The 27,426-nt window shown below is 46.5% G+C and overlaps 1 protein-coding gene and 1 long non-coding RNA gene across 2 annotated transcripts in view; one reads left to right on the top strand and one right to left on the bottom strand.

Moving 5' to 3' along the window:
* The window catches only part of LOC309378580 (uncharacterized protein), a 163,702-nt gene that overhangs the window by 97,359 nt on the left and 38,917 nt on the right, over positions 1-27,426 (top strand). Inside the window, exons 3-6 of the mRNA XM_081926900.1 lie at positions 585-729; positions 13,420-13,592; positions 21,004-21,148; positions 21,685-22,941. Coding sequence (XP_081783026.1) covers positions 21,954-22,941 — 988 coding nt within the window. The 5' untranslated portion in view covers positions 585-729; positions 13,420-13,592; positions 21,004-21,148; positions 21,685-21,953. The remainder of the gene's footprint in view (positions 1-584; positions 730-13,419; positions 13,593-21,003; positions 21,149-21,684; positions 22,942-27,426) is intronic.
* The window catches only part of LOC309378862, a 79,609-nt gene continuing 74,812 nt past the window's right edge, over positions 22,630-27,426 (bottom strand). The window contains exons 3-4 of the long non-coding RNA XR_014172215.1: positions 23,334-24,482; positions 22,630-22,745 (exon numbers count right to left, since the gene is read on the bottom strand). This is a non-coding gene — a long non-coding RNA (uncharacterized lncRNA). The remainder of the gene's footprint in view (positions 22,746-23,333; positions 24,483-27,426) is intronic.

Raw genomic sequence — 27,426 nt, 5'->3', positions numbered from 1 at the left:
AGATGGGCGCACAACCCCAGAGTCTGTCAAGACTGGCCCGTACGGGCAGGGGTACCTTTACCTTTACCTTTACCTTTATGATATAAGCAGCACTTCTGTTTTACATATTACACATTGGAGAGATTTAGATACACAGGTCTGAATTCATCCCTCCCCCTGAAACTGCTGTGTTAGCAGTCCTGCCAGCCTGGACAGTGTGTTTGGGGGTTCAGGGCTGCCTAGAGAACAAGACCCCCTTCTCAGCCTGGCTTATATGGTCCCAAGGAAAGCAGAGCAGTACGTTAGGCACCAGCTTGGCTGCAGGAGTTGCTTGAAGGAGGTGTGCAGGGCACCATCCATTCGCCTTAGAGACTCCACTCTGGATTTGTGTAGGCTTTCCTCCATAGCTTTTTCTTCTCCCGAAGATAACTCACGAGGAAGCGAAGGAGTGCACCAAAGTATTACGACTAGAGTTTTCCTTCTTGAGGAGCTCCCTTCCCAGGTTGACGAGCCCCATCTGCCCTTCCCTTTCCTCTGCAGAATGGGCAGAATCTGCCTTCTGGACTGTGGGATTCACTGTTGTTCTCATCCTCTCCATCCACCAGGGTCTGCCTTCACCTGCAGCAGAATTCCCCAACCCACCAAGAATTTGAGACCCATCAGCTATCCTTACCTGGTTTAGCCGGTCGGTTGAAGCTGTTCCTGGGATTGTGGCCCCTATTCCATCCTGAAAGCTTCTGGAAGCCACAGGTGAGAGCTGAGTGCAGGGTGGGGACCAATGGTGGATAAATTACCCCAGAAGGTGCATGACATTTCCCCCACCAAAGGTGCTACCGCTCCCCTAACACCCCATGACATCGTATGATTATGATCTTTAAGACAGAACAGGAATAAATTCATGTCCCCAGAAATAACACAACTTCAGGCCATTAGTGAATCAATACTACATTTTCAAGATACTACACATTCCACTAAGTACAGTTTATCTATTTGCCTTGAATATCCTGCTTTTCGGTGTCGTTTTAGGATAGTCCTGCATCAGAAGACGGGCACAAAATCAGACAGCAAATCATTCTTTAAAAAATCAAGCTGCTTTATTAACATTGATTGAAGATTTTGAAAGTTGCTCATAAATTACTATCATTTGACATTGCAACTTCACTTGGGAACATGGGTAGGAGGTGAGGGAATGTAGGAGACGTTGAAATAGGAGAAGGTGCAAATGGAGCATGATGTGTTCTCTTTCCCTTTGTTCTCTTCCTTGAAACCAAAATAGGATTCGCTTTCCTCCCACTCTGAAGAAGGAGATGGAGAAGACAGTCAGAACTCCAGGGGATGGGGCACAATTACCCCCCATTAGGGATAGAAATTAAAATGTGTGAAATGCGGACTATGCATCATTGAATGAGCACACATAGTTCACATCAACGACCTCCAACAGGGGAGAAACCATTTAATGGTATGGAGTGTGGGAAACGTTTCACTGATATTGGAAAACTTAGAACACATCAACGGACTCACACAGGGGAGAAACCATTTAAATGCCTGGAGTGTGGAAAGAGCTTCAGTCAGAATGGAGGACTTAAATTACACCAGCAGATTCACACAGGGGAGAAACCATTTAAATGCCTGGAGTGCAGAAAGAGCTTTTCTGATAATGAACACCTTAGAAGACATCAACGGACTCACACAGTGGAGAAACCATTTAAATGCCTGGAGTACGGAAAGAGCTTCAGTCAGAATGGAGGACTTAAATTACACCAGCAGATTCACACAGGGGAGAAACCATATAAATGTCTGGAGTGCGGAAAGAGCTTTACTGAAAATGGAAAACTTAGAAGACATCAACGGGCTCACACAGGGGAGAAACCATATAAATGTATAGAGTGCGGAAAGAGCTTTAGTGATAATGGAATCCTTAGAAGACATCAACGGACTCACACAGGGGAGAAACCATATAAATGTATAGAGTGCGGAAAGAGCTTCAGTCAGAATGGAACCCTTAGAACACATCAACGGACTCACACAGGGGAGAAACCATATAAATGTATAGAGTGCGGTAAGAGCTTCAGTCAGAATGGAAACCTTAGAACACATCAACGGACTCACACAGGGGAGAAACCATATAAATGTATAGAGTGCGGAAAGAGCTTTAGTGATAATGGAATCCTTAGAAGACATCAACGGACTCACACAGGGGAGAAACCATATAAATGTATAGAGTGCGGAAAGAGCTTTACTGATAATGAACACCTTAGAAAACATCAACAGACTCATACAGGGGAGAAACCATTTAAATGCCTGGAGTGCGGAAAGGGCTTTAGTAATAATGGAAGCCTTAGAAGACATCAACGGACTCACACAGGAGAGAAACCATTTAAATGCCTGGAGTGCGGAAAGAGCTTTACTGATAATGAACACCTTAGAAGACATCAACGGACTCATACAGGGGAGAAACCATTTAAATGCATGGAGTGCGGAAAGAGCTTCAGTCAGAGTGGACACCTCAATATACATCTACAGACTCACACAGGGGAGAAACCATATAAATGTATAGAGTGCAGAAAGAGCTTTAGTGATAATGTAAGCCTTAGAACACATCAACGGACTCACACAGCGGAGAAACCATATAAATGTATGGAGTGTGAGAAGAGTTTTAGTATTAGTGGAAGCCTTAGAAGACATCAACCGACTCACATAGGAGAGAAACCATTTAAATGCCTGGAGTGCGGAAAGAGCTTTAGTGATAATGGAAGCCTTAGAACACATCAACGGACTCACACAGGGGAGGAACTATTTAAATGCATGGAGTGCAAAAAAAGCTTTAGTCATAATGGAAACCTTAGAGCACATCAACGGACTCATACAGGGGAGAAACCATATAAATGTATGGAGTGCGGAAAGAGCTTCAGTCGGAGTGGAACCCTTAGAAAACATTGGCAGACACATGGCGGAGAAACTGTTTAAATGTATGGCGTGTGGAAGGAGCTGCAGTCAGAGTGGAACCCTTGATTTATGTCAACAAACTCACACAAAACACAAACCTTATAAATTGTTAGGATATTTCCGTTCCACCTTAAAAGAGAGCAGGCTTTTGTGCGTCACAGAGTCTGCGTATTTCCTGTTCACAGGATGTTTATGTTTTGCTATTGCTTTCGTTTCTCTCTCGGTGCCTGGACACGCTAGCAGGCGGTCATGTTTTTCTTTGTTCTGACCAACGTTGAATAAACTTGTAAATATGCTCTCCTGCTGTGCAACTTTCGCTGTCTGAATTCTGCTGATAGAGTGTGCACCAGCCTAAGAATGTGGAAGGTATTTTTCTGAGGCTTCGTGTCGCTAATTGCTGATACTGAGAAGACGGGAGATCGATGGACGTCCGGAGTCCGGCTGGAGGCAGTGATGGCCTATGTCTCCCTGGCAGTATCCCAACAACAGGTTTTGGGCCCAGATTCACGGCACTCAAAGGAGAGTAAGACTGATCCAGACTGCACAGGTATGTGTGGGGAAAAACGAAAGCAGAGGCTTTTCGTTCCCGCGGCAAAGGGACTTTGATCTCCGGCAGGCCTAAATGGTCTGGGAGCTGAGCCAAGAAGGCTTCGTGATTAATGGGAGCCAAGATAAGGAGTCTTTGAGGTAAAGAAAGAGACTCGGGCTCAAGTAAAGACCTGAAATGGAGTTTTTCCAAGCCTCTGAAGCTGCTGAGTGCCCAAAGTTAAACAGGCACAATTATGAGACCTGGGCTGTGTGGTGTGAGAGCTTGCTGCGACAATTCGGAGTGTGGCATACTGTGAGTGAAGCCCCCCCCCAGTTCCTCTGACAGATAGATGGAGGGCCCAAGATTCACGGGCCGTGGACGTAATAGTCCTGTCCGTCACTCTGGAGGAAATTGCTACGCTAGCTGGCAACACCACTGCACGTCAGATGTGGAATGCTTTGAAGAAAGCTCATCTGTCAGTTATCCCAGCCCAGAGTGTGAATGCGTCGGAGGTCCTGGCTGTTTCCCAGAATGTGCGTGAATGCAGGGATGCTGAGGGCACCGGTTGCAAACTGCAGGGGGAGCTGACTGTGATGTCATCCCATGCAGCATTCCAGCCTCCAGGGGGAGCCAAGGAGTCGGCAGCTGAGAGCTCTGTCTCTGTTTCTCGTGGGAACCCAGGTCATTGCCTTTGCAGAGGCTGGAAGGCCAGAGGTAAACAAAGACAGATGCCTGCAGATGGCCTGAAACAGAGGGAGGGTGAAGAGCCCACGCCAGTGGAAAACAAGGCTTTGTTTGCTGGCACAGCTTCACCAAAGGCTAAAGGCAAGTCTGATGGCCAGGAGCAGGGGGGCAAGCTGCAAGAGCCCACGCCAGTGGAAAACAAGGCTTTGTTAGCTGGCACTGCTTCACCAAAGGCTAAAGGCAAGTCTGATGGCCAGGAGCAGGGGGGCAAGCAGCAAAAGCCCACGCCGGTGGAAAACAAGGTTTTGCTTGCCAGAAAAACTGCTCCAAAGGCCAAGGCAAGGTTTGTTGTGGACTCTGGTGCCACGCGCCATCTTTTGAAAGATAGGCACCTATTTATCTCCTTCACACCTCAAGATGGTGAGATCCACCTGGCTGATGGTAGGACTTTGCAAATTGCAGGAAGGGGGACTGTAAAACTTGCAAGTTTGCATACAACCATCAGTAATGTACTTTTTGTTCCTGGAGCAGCGGATAATTTGCTCAGCGTACCACAGCTGATTGTACGTGGTTTTCAGGTTTCCTTCAAGAGAAACGGCTGTTTCATCAGCAAAGGCAAAGAGGACATTTTGCATGCAAAATTTATGGATGGTTTATTCTGTATAACTTATGATGACAATGATGTTGTGTCTAATGCTGATTCTTGTTGTGTTGCACAAACTAACAAAGTTCTTCATGCAGGATGCATTCACGATGCACATCAAAGATTTTGTCACATGTCTTGGCAGGCACTGGCCAAGATGCCTGGGTTGGTTGAAGGTTTGGACATCAAACCTTGTAAGTTTCACATGAAATGTGTATCTTGTGCAGAGAACAAGGTGAAGGTTGCTCCAAAAGGCAAGGAGTCTAGCAGGCAGGCTTCCAAACCCTACCAGCTAGTGCACGCAGACCTGGTTGGGCCACTTGCGCCCTCTTTGGGAGGAGCAGGGTACTTCATGGTTCTAATTGATTCTTTTTCTAGGTACATTCATGTGTTTATGCTTGAGCAGAAATCGCAAGCGTTTCCTAGGTTCAAGGCATTCTGTGCTTGGTTGGAGAATGTTCACGGTAAGCGCATCGGCTGCCTTTTTACCGATCGGGGCGGGGAGTTCACTTCTCAGCAGTTTGAAGCTTTCCTGACTGAGAAGGGAATCCAGCATGACATGTCAACGCTTAGATCGCCATGGATGAATGGACTTGCAGAACGAGCAAACCAGACATTGCTTCAAGGCCTAAAAACCTTGTTGCATGATGCCAATCTCCCTGATAAGTTTTGGGGGGAGGCTCTATCAACGGTAGTTTATACCTTAAATCGCAGACTGTCATCACCTATTGGTTGCACTCCGTATGAGAAAATGTTTGGTACGAAACCGAATGTCAAGCACATGAGAATCTTTGGTTCTGACATGTGGATACATACCCCACAAAGCAACAAGCTTGGGAAGCATGGGGCACATGGTTTGTTCATGGGGTACGAAAAAGGTGCATACAGAGTATGGATGACTGGGTCTAAGTCCATTAAGTTCACAAGGAGTGTTGAGTACAATCCTAAGTGGGGGGAAAATGTGGGAATTTTCCAGAGTTACCCAGAGGAGGATGAAGGTGATGTGCAAAAAACAGATAATGTTGAGAAAGCTGAGGAAGCTGATGATGATGATGATGATGATGATGATGATGATGATCAGAGTTCGGATTCCAGTTCAGTTGGTGGCGCTGCTGCTGGTGTCAGCCACAGTGATGACACAGCAGACTACAAGAGCGCAAAGGCCTCAGTCAGACCATCTGATGCGTCTGACAATGAACTGGAAGAACCACTGTTCACCATTGGTCACTTTTCTCCTAAGAAGGAGGAGATGAGTCCAGAAGACTTGCGTCTAGTACGCAGGTCTGAAAGGGCAACCAAAGGTAGACCTCCAAAGAGATTTGCTGATGAGTTTGCTAAGACAGCAACTGCTGTTCTTAGTAGCTCAGAGAAGGTATGGGAACCTTCAAGCTTCAAAGAGGTTCAGGAGTTAACCTCTAAGGATGCTGAGCCTTGGCTAAATGCCATGAAGGCTGAAGTTGATTCCTTGAACAGGAACCAAACTTGGGAACTGGTACCGGTAGTCCAAGGAATGAGACTTGTTGGCAGCAAATGGGTCTTCAAGGCCAAGACAGACCAGAATGGCAAGGTTGTCAGACACAAAGCCAGATTGGTTGCCAGAGGTTTTTCACAGGTACCAGGACAGGATTACCACAAGACCTACTCACCCACCGTTAAATATGAGAGCATTCGGCTGATGCTCAAGATAGCTGCAGAGGAGAAACTGCATGTTTCCCATCATGACATTAATACAGCTTTTTTGTACGGGATTTTGGGGGAGGAGCTGTACATGCTTCCACCTGATGGAATGCAGATACAGAAGGGAATGGTCTGTAAACTGCGGAAATCCTTAAATGGTCTCAAGCAGAGTGCCAGGTGTTGGAACACAAAACTCACTGAGACATTGCTTTCTCTAGGTTTTCACCAGGGCAAAGCTGATCCATGTGTGTTTGTCAAGGAGGAGGGGCAAAACAAACTGTATTGTTTATGTTTTGTTGATGATCTTCTGGTGTTTTGGAAGAATCAGGCTTTTTACAAAAGCACCCTAGCTCAGCTGAAGGAGCACTTTGACATGAAGGATCTTGGTGAGGTATCCAACTATCTTTCTCTGCAGGTGGAGAGGGACCAAACAGGTAATTTTCTGGTACAGCAAACACAGGAAATTGCTGATGTATTAACCAGGTTGAATTTGGTTGATGCAAACCCAGCAGACACACCGATGGTGACAGGTTACCAGGTAGATAGTACTGCTGAAGCGTTTTCTGACACTACCCTGTACAGATGCATTCTAGGCAAGTTGAATTTCATTGCTAGATGTTCAAGACCTGACATTGCTGTAAGCACTAACCTGCTTAGCAGACATGCCAACAATCTTACTGTTCAGGATTGGAAAGCTCTGAAGCGTATAGCCCGCTATTTGAAAGGGACTTTGCACTACAGGCTGAGGTTCACCAGTCAGAAGACTGGAGGTCTTGAAATCTTTGCAGATGCGAGTTTTGGAAGTGACACCACGGATGGTACAAGCACTTCTGGAGTGTGCTACATGTACAACCACTGTCTGTTTGACTGGTTGTGCAAGAAGCAGACGACAGTGAGCCTAAGTTCCTGTGAAGCAGAACTCAATGCTCTGTCATTTTCACTCATGGATTGTGAATGGTTGATGCAACTGTTTAAGGACATCAGAGTTTCTGTGAAATGCCCTATACAAGTGTATCAAGACAATAGATCCTGTTTGGCTTTGCTGAACTCAGAGAGTTGCAAGCAAAGAACCAAGTACTTGCAGATTAAGCTACATCGTGCAAGGGAGTGTATTCAGAAAGGACTCATTCGGGTGTCCTACATGCCAGGAAATGAAATTCCTGCTGATCTGTTGTCTAAGGTTGTTAACAGAGAACAACTTAAGGTTTATGTACAGAGTTTGCAATTGGGTTGAACCACAGGTACTACAGGTTACACGGAAAGGGGGAGGATGTTAGGATATTTCCGTTCCACCTTAAAAGAGAGCAGGCTTTTGTGCGTCACAGAGTCTGTGTATTTCCTGTTCACAGGATGTTTATGTTTTGCTATTGCTTTCATTTCTCTCTCGGTGCCTGAACACGCTAGCAGGCGGTCATGTTTTTCTTTGTTCTGACCAACGTTGAATAAACTTGTAAATATGCTCTCCTGCTGTGCAACTTTCGCTGTCTGCTGATAGAGTGTGCACCAGCCTAAGAATGTGGAAGGTATTTTTCTGAGGCTTCGTGTCGCTAATTGCTGATACTGAGAAGACGGGAGATTGATGGACGTTCGGAGTCCGGCTGGAGGCAGTGATGGCCTATGTCTCCCTGGCAGTATCCCAACATAAATATCAGGAAAGTAGATAGAGGTTCAGTCCTAGTGGAAGTTCTAAATCAACAGACTCACGGACAGGAAGAACTTTAGGAGTTGAAACCCTACAAATCATCAACAAACTCAAAGAGGAGAAGCAGTTTAAATGAAAAGATTGCAAAAAGGGCTTTATTTACAATGGAGTGTTTAAGGAACATCCAGGGACTCTCACATGGAAGAACCCATTTTGATGTCTGGAGTGCGGGACATCTTCCTCTCGGAGTCCACTCTTTTCTTCACAGAAATGAACTCAGCAGGAAATCAGTCATTAATACATGTTGTGTATGCGAAGTTCTGGAATTTATGTGTAAAACTGTATAGTAATGAAATATTGAAGGCCATGTCAAACAATGTGATTATAATCTAAGATGTAAAGTACCTTTTGATAGAGAGGGGGTGAGGGTTTATCTGGATTGCTGGTGGTCAGTGAGGATTAGGGCTGGGCGATATATTTTTCCATATTGGTTTCTAGACCACATCGTGATAACCTTTCAAAAACAATTGATATGGCAACACCCCACAGATCACAGTGTCTGGGATGCTCATTTGCCTGGAAGCAGCCGGCAGAAAGCTTTGCTTCGTGAAGCCCCAGCAGATGCCGAGTTGCTGACTTCCCTCCAAAACCACATGAAGGGAAACACACCTCCATTGCCCTGTGTCCTTCCAGCCTCTTTCCTCCCTTGCTCCCTTCTGCCGGTTTGTGTGCCTGACTTAGATATCCTGTGTGCTGTATTTCTTTACAGCTGAAACTGGATTTGCTCTCAGAAGCAAAGTTTTGTGTATCACTGCGGGCCCAGGGAGAACTGTATGCTTTGAAAACTCAGTAAACTATTACTGAAGAAGTCCTGCTGCCTCTGTGTGTGTTTTTGACCTCAGTGTGGGAATTGCTCTACACATGGCCCCTACCCTGCCGATACTTGGCTCATGCCCTGGAGTTGCTGTACTCAAGCATGCAAGATGGGTGCATCTGTGTGTGACTTGCTTTTGCACCAAACTCTCTCACCCCCACCACCGCATGATCTCCGAACACTGCTTCTTCACTAGAACTTCTCGCTGCCTCCTACATGTTCTGAAGAAAACTTAAATTACTGTAATTTAATGGGAGATTTCCCCCATGCCTTATTGCAAGAGGGGGAAGGAGGGGCTGCAGGTACCAGGGAAGTCTCCTGGGGGGCCTATCTTCCCTCATGAACCCCATGGGGCAACCCCAGAGCTCCTGCTTATTCTGGGGTTTGGGGAAGATAGTATTTTTCCATAGTCCCAGAAGTTATCATTCTTCCTGCCAGAGGACCAGTGTGCATATTATTATCATACTTATTTTACTGTTGTTGTTGTTGCTGCTGCTGCTGTTGCTGTCATGGAGTGGCTGGGTGAAAGGGGGGGGAGGCACCAGCTGGCGGACACACAAGGGAAGAAGGCTCGGAGTCCGGGTGTTGTATGCCCCCAAAGGCTATCAAGTCTCCTAGGTCTGATCAATAAAAGGTTAATTTGGTGTTGGCGGGGGGACCCAGGTGCGAGGCTGCTCAGCCACCCAGCTCATCAGGCAGAGCTCGTGGGTCCCTGCGGAATAAAGGAAGGAGTCCAGCCACCAACCGGAGCAAATAGCTGTAGATCAAAGTTTATTGCGCAACAGGTCCAAAGAGGAATTGAACCCCGAGGATGGGGTGACAAGGACTTTTAAAAGTTTCTATCTTATCCCAGCATACAGTTCATGGAGGATCATTGCTACATCAGAAAACGGGAGGGTAATAGATGATTCATATGCCTGTTGCCTTTGTCTATGGAGTTTTCATGGCAGGGATACTGGAGTGGCTTGCCGGTTCCTGCTCCAGGTGGATCACATTTGGTCAAAACTCTCCACTATGACCTGTCCATCTTGGGTGGCCCTGCACGGCATAGCTCATAGCTTCTCTGAGTTATTGAAGCCCCTTTGCCACGGCAAGGCTGCTTCTTGGGAGGAAAGCAATGACAAACCGAGACAGCATCTTAAAAAGCAGAGACATCACTTTGCCAACAAAGGTCCATATAGTTAAAGCTCTGGTTTTCCCAGTCGTGATGTATGGAAGTGAGAGCTGGACCACAAAGAAGGCTGATCGCCGAAGAATGGATGCATCGTTTCCAGGCCTTTGACCATTTTGGTTGCCGTCCTCTGGACACGTTCCAGTTTGTCAGTGTCCTTCTTGAACTGTGGTGCCCAGAACTGGACACAGTACTCCAGGTGAGGTCTGACCAGAGCAGAATACAGTGGCACTATTACTTCCCTTGATCTAGATGCTATACTCCTATTGATGCAGCCCAGAATTGCATTGGCTTTTTTAGCTGCCGCGTCACACTGTTGGCTCATGTCAAGTTTGTGGTCAACCAAGACTCCTAGATCCTTTTCACATGTCCTGTACTCAAGCCAGGTGTCACCCATCTTGTATTTGTGCCTCTCATTTTTTTTGCCCAAGTGCAATACTTTACATTTCTCCCTGTTAAAATTCATCTTGTCTGTTTTGGCCCAGTTCTCTAATCTGTCAAGGTCGTTTTGAAGTGTGATCCTGTCCTCTGGGGTGTTAGCCACCCCTCCCAGTTTGGTGTCATCTGCAAATTTGATCAGGATGCCCTTGAGCCCATCATCCAAGTCGTTCTTAAGGAAATTAGCCCTGGGTCCTCACTGGAAGGTCAGATCTTGAAAAGATTATTTAAAAAAATAAATCAATTTGTGGCCGGCCTGATCAAGCGTTGCCTCCTCTGGTTAGCCCCGCTGGAACTCCAGTTCTTTCCAGACCCTGGGGTCACTAGAGGACTGGTGGCTCCTCCTGGCAAATGCCCTGGTGCGCGCTGGATCACCGGTCCTTCTTTGCCCCCCCCCCCCCCGAATCTGGGCAACCGAAGGTCCCATCTGGGGTGCCATCTGTTGTAAACAAAAGCTGCCCTTCTTCCCTTATGGGGGACACAAGAGTATTGCTTCTCAGTATTCTCTGGTGTGCTCCCCTCACACGCCGAAAAGGAGGAGGACCCAGAACAAAGGTGTGCCTGCCTTTATAGAGACATTTTAAATTCCCTGCCCTGGAGCTCCAGACCACCCCTCCATACATCATACATACATCACAGAAGGGGTGTAACCCAAGACCACTCCCCACATACATCATACCTACATCACAGAAAAGGCGGTCTGCAACAGAAATGTGAATGTTGTTATTTTTCCTGCCTATCTGGTTCTCTGATCATGCCTTATCTGATTCCCTTTCCTGGTAGTCTGGCCATTCCTTTGAGATGGTGATTTCCCAATTCCTGAGACAATGGGAAGGTTCCCTCACCCGCTCCCTCCTTGCAGAGAAAACATTTGGTCAGTTTGGGAGTCTAAATGGTTTCAGGACTGTCTTCCTGAGCTGCTCCAGACATGGGGTCCACATATCTATGAATGTGCTTGCTTGGTACATTTATGAACATTTATTATATTTATATAAGACCTTATTTTTTTTATTACAGGATTCATCCAGTCCAGCCTTTCGCATGATGAATTCTGCATTTACGTTAAATAAGCAGGGAGACAATATACAGCCTTGTCAAACTCCTTTCCCAATTTTGAACCAATCAGTTGTTCCATATCCAGTTCTAACTGTAGCTTCTTGTCCCACATAGAGATTTCTCAGGAGACAGATGAGGTGATCAGGCACTCCCTTAACACAAGGAATCCGCTTCTGGCTCCAATTGTATCGGCTGCTTTGCTGAGCCTCTTGGCTGCTGTGCCTGGACGGAGCCTGTGTCCAGGGTCCTTGTCCTGGCCTGAGTCAGAGGCTGGAGTGGGGAGCTGGGATTGGGGGGGGAGTCTTTTAGCTGCTCCCTCCATTCCTGGTTAGAACAGCACCAAGACCTAAAAGACGGAGGGATCTAAGCTGGTGGGGTGGGGGAGGGGAGGATGTAGCACTTGGGGGGGGGACCCCTCTTTGCAGCTGGATCTCCGGGATCAGCCCCTCCCCCGCTCTCCGATCCACTAAAGGAAGAGGAGAGGGGGGAAACTTTCTCCTCCCCCCTCCTCTATACCTCCCCTCCCCTCCCGGCACATCCTCCTCCTCTCACCCCGCCCCCACCATCCCAAATCCCTCCCCCAATACATTGCTCCTCCTCCTCCTCCTCCTCCTTCAATCCGGCTTCGCTCCGGGAATGGGGGTGTGTGAGCCCCCCTCCCAAACTGCCTGCTTCTCCCGGAAGTGGAGCTTCCGCTCCGGATTGCTGCTCCGCCCCGTGGCTCTAGGGGGGGCGCTTTCGGAAAGGGGAGGGAGGAGGCAGGGGACCCCCCCTCGTGGATGTTGGAGGAAAGGAAAGGAGAATCGGGAGGGAGGACAAAAAGGTAAAGGGGTCGTGGAGGGGGGGAGAGGGAGAAAAGGACCCAGAGACCCCTCCAGCTCCCCCAAGCGCCTTCCGTGGGGCCGGGATCCCTGCACGCCTGCAGCGAAGGGGGCTTTCCTTGGCAGGGGAGGACGTGGGGCGCCCACCCACGGGGTCCCACGTGGACTCCCCGGCCCCCTTTCCCCCTCGCAGGCATCCCTGGGGCGCGGAGAAGCGGGCCAGGAAAGGGTTAAGGGGTGCGGGAGGCGCCTGGATAGAGACCCCCCTGTCCCTCCCCATCTCATCTTGGGGGGGCCCTCCGGAGGGAGAGATGGGTCGCGCATGGCGAGGGGTGAGCCGCGCCAAGGGGGCCTCTGGGTGCAGGGGAGACTCCGGGAGAGAGGGAGGGGGCCAGGGGTGGGGGGAGGAGGGAGGGGAGCATCCCTGGGGAAGGAAGCGCAGCATTGGCGGGGGGGGGGGGGAAGGAGACCAGTCTTTGCGGAGGGGGAGACGTCTCCATCAAGGGGCTGCCTTGGCTTCTCCCTCCCGCCCAGGAATCGCCCCCCCTTCAAGGCGACCAGAGAAGGATCCCTGGAAAGTGGGGGTCCTGTCCCCCCACCCCTTCCTTCCTGCAAGCTCCATCCTCCTTCCACCCCATAATCCCCTGCCCTGTCCAGACACAGAGCTTCTGCCCAGTCCACCCACTGGTCCCCTGAAGAGGAGAGGAAATCCCCAGAGGAAGAGGGGAGGGGGGAGGCCTTCTCAGAAGCGGCTCTTGGTTTCCGCAGTCCCACCCAGGAAGCAGCCAGAAACCTTTTCCTCTCTCTCAGGCTTCCATTATTAAGTCTCTTTTCCGCTGAGGGTGAGGATAATGTACACCTGTCATCAGAAACAGGGGTGCAGAGTTCATGGAATGGCTCTCAGGATTGATACAGAAGTTGCACCTCAAAAGCATTTCTGTTCCTCTCATTCTTTCTAGGCAATGTCAGAGTGACTGACAAGCTGAGATACAATCCTTCATCATCCGATGACAGCGACTGCATGAATCTTCCCAGTCAAAGGACCCATTTTCATGATAGACAGTGCCTCGGGCTGGAGGCTCTACACACCGGGTGTTCCTGTGCAGGCCAAAGACTGCCAGTATTAGCACAGGTGAGGTCTGTGACCTTCCCAAATTTACACACTGTATGTGAATGGGAGTTTGTGGGTGGGATTATAATTTACGGCAACCCTGTGATTTTCTCCACCCATAACATTTCATGAGCTGATATTGCAGTACGAATTCCAAAATATCTACAAAAAAATCACAATATAATAAAAATGATTGTAGTATTTCTACCTTACCTAACTGGCTGGGTTTCACCAGCCACTCTGGGCAGCTTCCAGTACAGTGGTACCTCAGATTATGTACTTAATTTGTTCTGGAGGTCCGTACTTAACCTGAAACTGTTCTTAACCTGAAGCACCGCTTTAGCTAATGGGGCCTCCTCCTGCTGCCGCAGCGCCGGAGCCTGATTTCTATTCTCATCCTGAAGCAAAGTTCTTAACCTGAAGCACTGTTTCTGGTTTAGCGGAGTCTGTAACCTGAAGTGTATGTAATCTGAGGTACCACTGTACACATAAAAGACAGTAAAACATCAAACATTAAAAACCTCCCCATACAGGTCTACCTTCAGCTGTCATATATATATATATATATATGCGCAGGTTTTGGTGTCCTCGGGTGTCTTCCCGTGTAGAAGTTGGGGTGTCTAGGCGACGTTTCGACGAGGTCTCACTCGTCATCTTCAGGCTGGTGCTTTCGGCTTCTTGTTACTGGAACAGAGCAGGATCTCAGTGTTTGAGTTCCTATAAATACTGTTGAGGGGGTGTGGTGTATAGCCTCCAATGTTCTGGGCAGAGAGGAAGTTCCCAGGCTAGTGTGCCCATCGAGATAGAGAAACACCCTCACAACATGAACAAGCGTGACGACACATCCCGCTTGCCAGACATCTGGAAATTAGCCCTCCCCACAAAAACTGACACCAGATCCAGAGGCACACAGAACGCTATCACCAATCAACCACACCAGACCCAAACCCAGACCCTCTCCACAGATAAATTACAGACACCATCCAGTAGCCAAACCATGGTGGCACCTCCGGATGCTGCACCCCCCTGCAATCCCTACACAGATCTGGCTGACACAGGCCACAAAACCACAGCTCGCCCCTATACACGAAGCCAAGCCAGAGCACAACTAAGTGCAGTACAGCCATCTTCTCAGAAAAACTCTTCACAAAGTTCAAGAGGCCAAGACACAAAGACTTTAGCAACTAATCCACACCTAATGACCCACCTAAGTGGTACTCAGGATATCACTCAAGAAATCACTCAAGATATCCCTCAAGTAATTAAGGAACAAAAGAAGAAAAGGCACACTAGCCTGGGAACTTCCTCTCTGCCCAGAACATTGGAGGCTATACACCACACCCCCTCAACAGTATTTATAGGAACTCAAACACTGAGATCCTGCTCTGTTCCAGTAACAAGAAGCCGAAAGCACCAGCCTGAAGATGACGAGTGAGACCTCGTCGAAACGTCGCCTAGACACCCCAACTTTTACACGGGAAGACACCCGAGGACACCAAAACCTGCATTCCTGTACCCGTGAAAATCTACGAAAGCATATATATATATATATATATATATATATAATATTTTATTGAGTTTTACAAAGAAAAAAGTTGACAATCCAACAACAACAAAAAATACCACAGATATCACAAAGAAAAACAAAAAATAAAAAACACATGAAAAAGCAAATTTAGCATTAAAAAAAACTCTCTTTCAGATTTGTAACCTTCAAAACTTTATTTCCCTTACTTCCACCTGCCTCCCTTTCTTGTATTCCACTTAAAAATTAATTCAGCAAGATCATTCGTTATTCATTTTCATCCTTTATCCCTCCCTTTGTACTCTTATTTATCTTAATCACTAGAACCTCTTCGTTTCATTTTCAATGTCCTCAGCATTCATATATTTTACAATGTTTTTGTATGTAGACTTTAAACTTCTTCCAGTCCTCTTCCACCTGCTCTTCTCCTTGATCTCGGATTCTGCCGGTCATTTCTGCCAATTCCATATAGTCTATTACTTGCATCTGCCATTCTTCCAGGGTGGGTAAATCTTGTGTCTTCCAGTGCTTTGCGATGAGTATTCTAGCTGCTGCTGTAGCATACATAAAAAAAGTTCTGTCCTTCTTTGACACCAATTGGCCGACCATACCCAGGAGAAAGGCCTCTGGTTTCTTCAAGAAGGTATACTTAAATACCTTTTTCAGTTCATTATAAATCATTTCCCAGTACGCCTTAATCCTTGGGCACGTCCACCAAAGGTGAAAGAATGTTCCTTCAGTTTCTTTACATTTCCAGCATTTATGATCGGGCAAATGATAGATCTTTGCAAGCTTGACTGGGGCCATGTACCACATATATATCATTTTCATAATATTCTCTCTTAAGGCATTACATGCCGTAAATTTCATACCGGTGGTCCACAACTGTTCCCAGTCAGCAAACATAATGTTATGAGCAACATCTTGTGCCCATTTAATCATAGCAGATTTTACCGTTTCATCCTCAGTGTTCCATTTCAACAGCAGATTATACATTCTCGACAATATCTTAGCATTGGGTTCTAGCAGTTCTGTTTCCAACTTTGATTTTTCCACCTGGAAACCATTTTTCCTATCCAAATTATAGGCCTCTCTTACTTGGAAATAGTGTAACCAATCTCGCACCTTATCTTTAAGTTTCTCATAGCTCTGCAATTTCAATTTATCCCCCTCCTGCTCCAAAATGTCCCAATATTTAGGCCATTTAGATTCCATATTAAGCTTTTTCAAGGCCTTTGCTTCCATAGGTGAGAGCCACCTTGGTGTTTTGTTTTCCAAAAAAACTTTATATTTCATCCAGACATTAAACAGTGCTTTCCTGACAATATGGTTTTTAAATGCTTTGTATACTTTAGCCTTACCGTACCACAGGTATGCATGCCACCCAAAAGCATTATCATATCCTTCCAAATCTAGAATGTCCGTGTCTTCAAGAAGTAGCTGTTACGGAAAGATTCTGGGTGCGGGGTTGCCCTTGCCACCCGGCTCGTCGGACGGAGTCCGCGGGTCCTAGCGGAAAAAATGAGCTCAGCCGGAGACAGGAGCAATAAACGGAGATCCAAAGTTTATTGCGCAACAGGTTCAAAATGGAATTGAACCCCGAGAATGGGGCGACATAAACTTTTAAAAGTTCCCTCCAAGTCCCAGAATACAGTGCAACAAACGTCATGAATACATTATGGGAAGGTTGGGTTTCATGGATTACATCATGAATATATTACAGAAAGGTGGAGTTACATGGATTAGCATTTTAGGAAGGGAGGGGGGAATATGCAGAGTAAGAGATATGCATAGATAAACATGGATAAACGTTTCCTGAGTACAGGTGATGGCAAGACAATGGCACAGATATGCATCGTCTGCCACCTGGCATTGCCCGGGAAAAGGGTTTGGCAGAACGATCCGACCGGATTAGGGTCTTCCTGAGTACGTGACCTGTCGCTCAGGGGATTATGGAAGTGGGGCAGCAGCATGGAGTCCGAAGGGAACCGAGTAAAATGACGTCAAGATGGAGAAAATTGGAGCTTTGGTTGATTTTATATTATTTTCCAAAGTTTCGGCCCTTTGCCGGTCAAGTGTATATTGTATATCAAAAGCGGAAACAAATGGATACATTGTAACAAGACTTTGACAGTTTTACAAGGTCGCTGGTTTCGGTTCCATTGTTCTTACAGCGGGGAGCCGTCAACAACTTGTCAGGAGGTTAAATGAGGCGTGCAAGAGCTCCCTGAGCTAGCTCCTGCAGGGGAATGCATGCTCTTGATTGGCTGAGGCGCAGCCATTATAGTCAATGGAGAAAACAGTACGATACGGTCTACTCATGTTAGAAATAGGGCGAAAGTTAGGCTTAAGAAGGAAGGGCTTATTTCGCCCGTATATAGAAGGAAAGGATATTATTTTATAATGCCAAGGGGTATAGTGTGGTGCTTGTGCAACAGTGTGGGGGTTTCAGGAGTCACGACAGAGCTGGGCGCCGTCGAGGTCATCGCCTCGGGCCCCATACTAGGAGGAGGAGGGGTGAGGAAAGGTACCCCCCCTCTCCTTCTGTATCATAGCCAATCCTTCAACCAGCAAAAAGCTGCTGTTTCATAGTATAACTTAAAGTCCGGCAGGGCAAACCCCCCTCTGTTCTTTGCATCAGTAAGAATTTTATATTTTATTCTGTGCTTTTTGCCCTGCCAGAAAAATCTAGAAATTTCTTTTTGCCACTTCTCAAAAGAGTCCATTTTGTCAATAATTTGTAACGTCTGAAACAAAAACAACATTAACATTAATAAGCTGATATTGCAGTACAAATTCCAAAATAACTAGAAAAAATCACAATGTAATAAGAATGATTGTAGTATTTACATCCTGTCCATCTGGTTTGGTTTCCCCAGCCACTCTGGGCAGCTTCCAGTACAGTGGTACCTCAGATTATGTACTTAATTTGTTCCGGAGGTCCGTACTTAACGTGAAACTGTTCTTAACCTGAAGCACCGCTTTAGCTAATGGGGCCTCCTCCTGCTGCCGCAGCGCCGGAGCCTGATTTCTATTCTCATCCTGAAGCAAAGTTCTTAACCTAAAGCACTATTTCTGATGCATAATTTTTTATTAATTTGCATAATTCAAATACAAAAAACAAAATATAGAAATTCAATTGTTATTTTCACAGATTTTTAAGTGTGACTTCCTTCAACCTTTCCACAAATCATCCATACTAATCTTTTTTGGAATTTCGCAGTTCTTGGTTTGTAATGCCATTAGTCATTCTAGTTCTCCCATTTCTCTTTAGACAGTACCCATTACTTTTTACAGAGCTCCTTTAAAACCCACTAGTGTTATCTGTCCATCACTTAAATTATCCAGATAGTTCGTAAAACTTTCCCAATCTTTGATAAACCTCTGATCTTTTAAATATCTGATTTTCCCTGTCATCTTATCCATCTCCGCATATTCTAATAATTTTGATCTCCATTCCTCAATTGTCGGTAGACCCTCTGATTTCCAGTTTTGAGCTAATAAGATTCTTGCTGCCGTTGTTGCGTACTGGAACAGCTTGTGATCTTCCCCTTAACCTGAAGCACTATTTCTGGTTTAGCGAAGTCTGTAACCTGAAGTGTATGTAATCTGAGGTACCACTGTACACATAAAAGACAGTAAAACATCAAACATTAAAAACCTCCCCATACAGGTCTACCTTCTGCTGTCTTCTAAATGTCAGGTAGTTGTTCATTTCCTTGACCTCTGAAGGGAGGGCGTTCCACACCGAGAAGGCCCTCTGCCTGCTTCCCTGTACCCTCACTTATCACAGAGAGGGGACCAGCAGGAGGACCTCAGAGGAGGACCTCAGTGTTCAGAGTGAAGGATGGGGGTGGAGACGCTCCTTCAGGTCTACAGGGCCAAGGCGGTTGAGGGCTTTAGGTTGCAGATGTTGCTCCTCCATAATGATCTCCAAGACTGACATATAGTTAGCAGAGTAGAAAAAAACACTCAGAGGCAGCAAAAAATCCATTCAGCAGATAAATTTAGTACTGAAGGCAAAGAAGCATGACTATCCAAAAACTGAATTTACAGTAAAACCCTAACATAGCATAGCGAAACAGCACTCAAATAAGAAAGACACAAGCAGAGTAGAGAATAGCAGAATAGGAAGTGGGACCAGGCGCTTTTGAATACTGTGATTTATAAACAATTCAATGTCAGAGTAACCTTTGGACTGGATAACAAGCTTGGCTCACTCCAGTTTAAGCCAGCTTCCTCTGGTTCCCAAAACAAGGAAGGTTCAGCATAATCTCATGACAACTTATTCCACCACCTGCTCTCAGCAGAAAGGAAAATCCCTGATCAGCTAAAATATTCCAGCTAGAGAAAACATCAGCTTTGACTCACACAGAGTAAAACCAACAGAACCTTCTTGAACTAATAGACTAGGAATGATCTCTATACATTAGATCAACAGTTTTCTTTTCCTGAAAAATGCAGCCATGCCACTTACAGGTCAACACCATCAGTTTGAATTGCGCTTGGAAATGCACTGGGAGCCAGGAAAGATCCTTTAGGACCAGTGATATGTGGTCCAGGCGGCTGCTCCCAGTTACTAGTTCAGCTGTCACATTCTGAATTAGTTGCTGTTTCTGTTTCACCTTCAAAGGTAGCTCCATGTAGAGCGCATTGCAGTAGACCAAGCAGGAGGTAACCAGAGCACTGACCACTCTAGTGAGACAGTCTGCAGGCTGGTAGGGTCTGCCTGCCACCTGTCCCCCAGGGACAGTGCTTCTGTCTTGTCAGGATTCAACCTCAATCTGTTAGCCACCATTTATCCACAAACCACCAAGGCCACCAACACAGGCCATTCACTATCTTCACGGGTTCTAATTTAAAATACAGGAAGAGCTGGGTATCACCCACATGCCTCTGAACACCCAGCCAAAAACCCCTGATGATCTCTCCCAGCGGCTTCATATAGATATTAAAAAGCATGGGGAGAGGACAGAGCCCCGAGGCACCCCACAAGTGAGAGCCCAGGGGTCTGAACACTCATCTCCCAGCACCACTTTCTGGACATGGCCCAGGAGGAAGGAGGGGAACCGCTGCAGAGCAGGGTCCCCAGCACCCCAGAGGGTCCAGAAGGATACAATGGTCAACCGTCTCCAAAGCCGCTAAGAGATCCAGCAGAACCAGGAAACAGCTTTCCCCTCAGACTCTGGCCCATCCGAGATCATCATGCAGCACAACCAGGACAGTTTCTGTTGCATGATGAGGCCTGAATCCCAACTGGAAGGATCATGGTGGCAGAAGCTTTCCTGGTCCTGACTTCCGGGTTAGCGCGATCGGCTAATGGCGGATTCCCTCCGAGCTCCAGAGGGAATCTGCTCTACTGGAGACGGGTCTGGCCGCGACGGCGCCGCGGAGACCCTTAGAAACCGCAGGCGCAAAAGCCTGTGGACTTGGTGCCTCGGCGGGCACCTTAAGCGCCCCCTGACCCACGAAGAGCCTTTTTAAAGACTACCACTTTCTGGACATGGCCCAGGAGGAAGGAGGGGAACCGCTGCAGAGCAGGGTCCCCAGCACCCCAGAGGGTCCAGAAGGATACAATGGTCAAAGGTCTCCAAAGCCACTGAGAGATCCAGCAGAACCAGGAAACAGCTTTCCCCTCAGATCTGTGCAGGACACCATCCAACCATCTTAGAGAGTCCACTCTGGATTTGTGTAGGTTTTCCTCCATAGCTTTTTCTTCTCCTGAAGATAACTCAAGAGGAAGCGAAGGTGTGCACCAAAGTATTACGACTAGAGTTTTCCTTCTCAGGGAGCTCCCTTCCCCGGTTGACGAGCCCCATCTGCCCTTCCCTTTCCTCTGCAGAATGGGCAGAATCTGCCTTCTTGACTGTGGGATTCACTGTTGTTCTCATCCTCTCCATCCACCAGGGCCTTTCTTCACCTGCAGCAGGATTCCCCAAATCACCAAGAATTTGAGACCCATCAGCTATCCTCACCTGGTTTAGCCGGTCGGTTGAAGCTGTTCCTGGGATAGTGGCCCATATTGCATCCTGAAAGCTTCTGGAAGAAACAGGTGAGAGCTGAGTGCAGGCTGGGGACCAATGGTGGATAAATTACCCCGTAAGGTGCATGACATTTCCCCCACCAAAGGTACTACCGCTTCCCTAACACCCCATGACATCGTATGATTATGATCTTTAAGACAGAACAGGAATAAATTCATGTCCCCAGAAATAACACAACTTCAGGCCATTAGTGAATCAATACTACATTTCCAAGGTACTACATATTCCACTAAGTACAGTTTATCATTTTGCCTTGAATATCCTGCTTTTCAGTGTCATTTTAGGATAGTCCTGTGTCAAAAGACGGGCACGAGATCAGACAGCACATCGTTCTTTAAAAAATCATGCTGCTTTATGAACATTGGTTGAGGATTAGGAAAGTTGCTCATGAATTACTATCATTTGACATTGCAACTTCACTTCCTAAAAACTGGGAACATGGGTAGGAGGTGAGGGAATGTAGGAGACGTTGAAATAGGAGAAGGTGCTAATGGAGCTTGATGTGTTCTCTTTCCCTTTTTTCTCTTCCTTGAAATCAAAACAGGATTCCCTTTCTTTCCACTCTGAAGAGGGAGATGGAGAAGACAGTCAAAACTCCAGGGGATTGGGTACCCTTCCCCACCATTAGGAATAGAAATTAAAATGTGTGAAATGCGGACTATGCATCATTGAATGAGCACACATAGTTCACATCAATGACCTCCAAAAGGGGAGAAACCATTTAAATGCCTGGAGTGCGGAAAGAGCTTCAGTCAGAAAGGAGACCTTAAATTACACCAGCGGATTCACACAGGGGTGAAACCATATAAATGTATGGAGTGTAAGAAGAGTTTTAGTATTAGTGGAAGCCTTAGAATACATCAACGGACTCACACAGGGGAGAAACCATTTAAATGCCTGGAGTGCGGAAAGAGCTTCAGTCAGAATGGAAACCTTAAATTACACCAGCGGATTCACACAGGGGAGAAACCACTTAAATGCCTGGAGTGCGGAAAGAGCTTCAGTCAGAATGGAAACCTTAAATTACACCAGCGGATTCACACAGGGGAGAAACCATTTAAATGCCTGGAGTGTGGAAAGCGCTTCAATCAGAATGAACACCTTAAATTACACCAGCGGATTCACACAGGGGAGAAACCATATAAATGTATAGAGTGTGGAAAGAGCTTCATTCAGAATGGAAACCTTAAATTACACCAGCGGATTCACACAGGGGAGAAACCATTTAAATGTATAGAGTGCGGAATGGGCTTTAGTGATAATGGAAGCCTTAGAAGACATCAACGGACTCACACAGGGGAGAAACCATATAAATGTATAGAGTGCAAAAAGAGCTTTAGTCATAATGTAATCCTTAGAGCACATCAACGGACTCACACAGGAGAGAAACCATATAAATGTATAGAGTGCGGAAAGAGCTTTAGTGATAATGGAACCCTTAGAAGACATCAACGGACTCACACAGGAGAGAAACCATTTAAATGCCTGGAGTGCGGAAAGAGCTTTCGTGATAATGGAAGCCTTAGAACACATCAACGGACTCACACAGGAGAGAAACCATTTAAATGCCTGGAGTGCGGAAAGTGCTTCAGTCAGAATGGAGACCTTAAAAAACACGAGCGGATTCACACAGAGGAGAAACCATATAAATGTATGGAGTGCGGAAAGTGCTTCAGTCAGAATGGACACCTTAGAATACATCAACGGATTCACACAGGGGAGAAACCATTTAAATGCCTGGAGTGTGGAAAGAGCTTCAGTCATAATGGACACCTTAGAAGACATCAACGGACTCACACAGGTGAGAAACCATTTAAATGTATAGAGTGCGGAATGAGCTTTAGTCATAATGGAAGCCTTAGAAGCCATCAACGGACTCACACAGGGGAGAAACTATATAAATGTTTAGAGTGCAAAAAGAGCTTTAGTCATAATGGAAACCTTAGAGCACATCAACGGACTCATACAGGGGAGAAACCATATAAATGTATAGAGTGCGGAAAGAGCTTTAGTGATAATGGAAGCCTTAGAAAACATCAACGGACTCACACAGGAGAGAAACCATTTAAATGCCTGGAGTGCGGAAAGTGCTTCAGTCAGAATCGAGACCTTAAATCACACCAGCGGATTCACACAGAGGAGAAACCATATAAATGTATGGAGTACGGAAAGAGCTTCAGTCAGAGTGGACACCTTAGAAAACATTGGCAGACACGTGACGGAGAAATTGTTTAAATGTATGGCGAGTGGTAGGAGCTGCAGTCACAGTGGAACCCTTGATTTATGTCAACAAACTCACACAAAACACAAACCTTATAAATATTTAGGAACCTAGATAGAGGTTCAGTCCTAGTGGAAGTTCTAAATCAACAGACTCACGGACAGGAAGAACTTTAGGAGTTGAAAACCTACAAACCATCAACAAAGTCAAAGAGGAGAAGCAGCTTAAATGAAAAGATTGCAAAAAGTGCTTTATTTTCAAAGGAGTGTTTAAGGAACATCCAGGGACTCTCACATGGAAGAACCCATTTTGATGTCTGGAGTGCGGGACGTCTTCCTCTCGGAGTCCACTCTTTTCTTCACAGAAATGAACTCAGGAGGAAATCAGTCATTAACACATGTTGTGTATGCGAAGTTCTGGAATTTATGTGTAAAACTGTATAGTAATGAAATATTGAAGGCAATGTCAAACAATGTGATTATAATCTAAGATGTAAAGTACCTTTTGATAGAGAAGGGGTGAGGGTTTATCTGGCTTACTTGGTGGTTAGTGGGAATTAGGGCTGGGCGATATATTTTTTCCATATTGGTTTCTAGACCACATCGTGATAACCTTTCAAAAACAATTGATATGGCAACACCCCACAGATCACAGTGTCTGGGATGCTCATTTGCCTGGAAGCAGCCGGCAGAAAGCTTTTCTTCATGAAGCCCCAGCAGATGCCGAGTTGCTGACTTCCCTCCAAAACCACATGAAGGGAAACACACCTCCATTGCCCTGTGTCCTTCCAGCCTCTTTCCTCCCTTGCTCCCTTCTGCCGGTTTGTGTGCCTGACTTAGATATCCTGTGTGCTGTATTTCTTTATGGCTGAAACTGGATTTGCTCTCAGAAGCAAAGTTTTGTGTATCACTGGGGGCCCAGGGAGAACTGTATGCTTGAAAACTCAGTTAACTATTACTGAAGAAGTCCTGCTGCCTCTGTGTGTGTTTTTGACCTCAGTGTGGGAATTGCTCTACATGTGGCCCCTACCCTGCCGATACTTGGCTCATGCCCTGGAGTTGCTGTACTCAAGCATGCAAGATGGGTGCATCTGTGTGTGACTTGCTTTTGCACCAAACTCTCTCACCCCCACCACCGCATGATCTCCGAACACTGCTTCTTCACTAGAACTTCTCGCTGCCTCCTACGTGTTCTGAAGAAAACTTAAATTACTGTAATTTAATGGGAGATTTTCCCCATGCCTTATTGCAAGAGGGGGAAGGAGGGGCTGCAGGTACCAGGCAAGTCTCCTGGGGGGCCTATCTTCCCTTATGAACCACATGGGGCAACCCCAGAGCTCCTGCTTATTCTGGGGTTTGGGGAAGATAGTATTTTTCCATAGTCCCAGAAGTTATCATTCTTCCTGCCAGAGGACCAGTGTGCATATTATTATCATACTTATTTTACTGTTGTTGTTGTTGCTGCTGCTGCTGCTGCTGTCATGGAGTGGCTGGGTGAAAGGGGGGGAGGCACCAGCTGGCGGACACACAAGGGAAGAAGGCTCGGAGTCCGGGTGTTGTATGCCCCCAAAGGCTATCAAGTCTCCTAGGTCTGATCAATAAAAGGTTAATTTGGTGTTGGCGGGGGGACCCAGGTGCGAGGCTGCTCAGCCACCCAGCTCATCAGGCAGAGCTCGTGGGTCCCTGCGGAATAAAGGAAGGAGTCCAGCCACCAACCGGAGCAAATAGCTGTAGATCAAAGTTTATTGTGCAACAGGTCCAAAGAGGAATTGAACCCCGAGGATGGGGTGACAAGGACTTTTAAAAGTTTCTATCTTATCCCAGCATACAGTTCATGGAGGATCATTGCTACATCAGAAAAGGGGAGGGTAATAGATTATTCATATGCCTGTTGCCTTTGTCCATGGAGTTTTCATGGCAGGGATACTGGAGTGGCTTGCCGGTTCGTGCTCCAGGTGGATCACATTTGGTCAAAACTCTCCACTATGACCTGTCCATCTTGGGTGGCCCTGCACGGCATAGCTCATAGCTTCTCTGAGTTATTGAAGCCCCTTTGCCACGGCAAGGCTGCTTCTTGGGAGAAAAGCAATGACAAACCGAGACAGCATCTTAAAAAGCAGAGACATCACTTTGCCAACAAAGGTCCATATAGTTAAAGCTCTGGTTTTCCCAGTCGTGATGTATGGAAGTGAGAGCTGGACCACAAAGAAGGCTGATCGCCGAAGAATGGATGCTTCTGAATTCTGGTGCTGGAGGGTTCTCCTCTTCTCCAGGCTAAACATGCCCAGATCCCTTAGCCGTTCCTCATAAGGCATCGTTTCCAGGCCTTTGACCATTTTGGTTGCCCTCCTCTGGACATGTTCCAGTTTGTCAGTGTCCTTCTTGAACTGTGGTGCCCAGAACTGGACACAGTACTCCAGGTGAGGTCTGACCAGAGCAGAATACAGTGGCACTATTACTTACCTTGATCTAGATGCTATACTCCTATTGATGCAGCCCAGAATGGCATTGGCTTTTTTAGCTGCCGCGTCACACTGTTGGCTCATGTCAAGTTTGTGGTCAAGCAAGACTCCTAGATCCTTTTCACATGTACTGCTCTCAAGCCAGGTGTCACCCATCTTGTATTTGTGCCTCTCATTTTTTTTGCCCAAGTGCAATACTTTACATTTCTCCCTGTTAAAATTCATCTTGTCTGTTTTGGCCCAGTTCTCTAATCTGTCAAGGTCGTTTTGAAGTATGATCCTGTCCTCTGGGGTGTTAGCCACCCCTCCCAGTTTGGTGTCATCTGCAAATTTGATCAGGATGTCCTTGAGCCCATCATCCAAGTCGTTCTTAAGGAAATTATCCCTGGGTTCTCACTGGAAGGACAGATCTTGAAAAGATTATTTTTAAAAATAAATCAATTTGTGGCTGGCCTGATCAAGCGTTGCTTCCTCTGGTTAGCCCCGCTGGAACTCCAGTTCTTTCCAGACCCTGGGGTCACTAGAGGACTGGTGGCTCCTCCTGGCAAATGCCCTGGTGCGCGCTGGATCACCGGTCCTTCTTTGGCCCCCCTTGAATCTGGGCAACCGAAGGTCCCATCTGGGGTGCCATCTGTTGTAAACAAAAGCTGCCCTTCTTCCCTTATGGGGGAAACAAGAGTATTGCTTCTCAGTATTCTCTGGTGTGCTCCCCTCACACGCAGAAAAGGAGGACCCTGAACAAAGGTGTGCCTGCCTTTATATAGACATTTTAAATTCCCTGCCCTGGAGCTCAATACCACCTCTCCATACATCATACATACATCAGAGAAGGGGCGTAACCCAAGACCACCCCCCACAAACATCATACCTACATCACAGAAAAGGTGGTGGTGTCATTTTTCTTGTCTGCCAGGTTATCTGATAATGGCTTATCTGATTCCCTTTCCTAGTAGTCTGGTCATTCCTTTGAGATGGTAATTTCCCAATTCCTGAGACAATGGGAAGGTTCCCTCAACCCCTCCCTCCTTGCAGAGAAAATGTTTGGTCAGTTTGGGAGTCTAAATGGTTTCAGGACGGTCTTCCTGTGCTGCTCCAGACATGGGGTCTACATATCTATGTATGTGCTTGCTTGCTACATTTATGAACATTTATTATATATATAAGACCTTAATTTTTTTATTACACGATTCATCCAGTCCAGCCTTTCTCATGATGAATTCTGCATGTAAGTTAAATAAGCAGGAAGACAATATACAGCCTTGTCGTACTCCTTTCCCAATTTTGAACCAATCAGTTGTTCCATATCCAGTTCTAACTGTAGCTTCTTGTCCCACATAGAGATTTCTCAGGAGACAGATGAGGTGATCAGGCACTCCCATTTCTTTAAGAACTTGATATAGTTTGCTGTGGTCGACACAGTCAAAGGCTTTTGCATAGTCAATGAAGCAGAAGTAGATGTCTTTCTGGAACTCTCTAGCTTTCTCCATAATCCAGCGCATTTTTGCAATTTGGTCTCTGGTTCCTCTGCCTCTTCTAAATCCAGCTTGCACTTTTGGGAGTTCTCGGTCCACATACTGTTTAAGCCTGCCTTGTAGCATTTTAAG

The sequence above is a fragment of the Podarcis melisellensis genome (genome assembly GCF_964234715.1).
Source record: "Podarcis melisellensis genome assembly, chromosome: 10".
Taxonomy (NCBI): domain Eukaryota; kingdom Metazoa; phylum Chordata; class Lepidosauria; order Squamata; family Lacertidae; genus Podarcis; species Podarcis melisellensis.
This window is presented reverse-complemented; position numbering and strand designations above follow the sequence as displayed.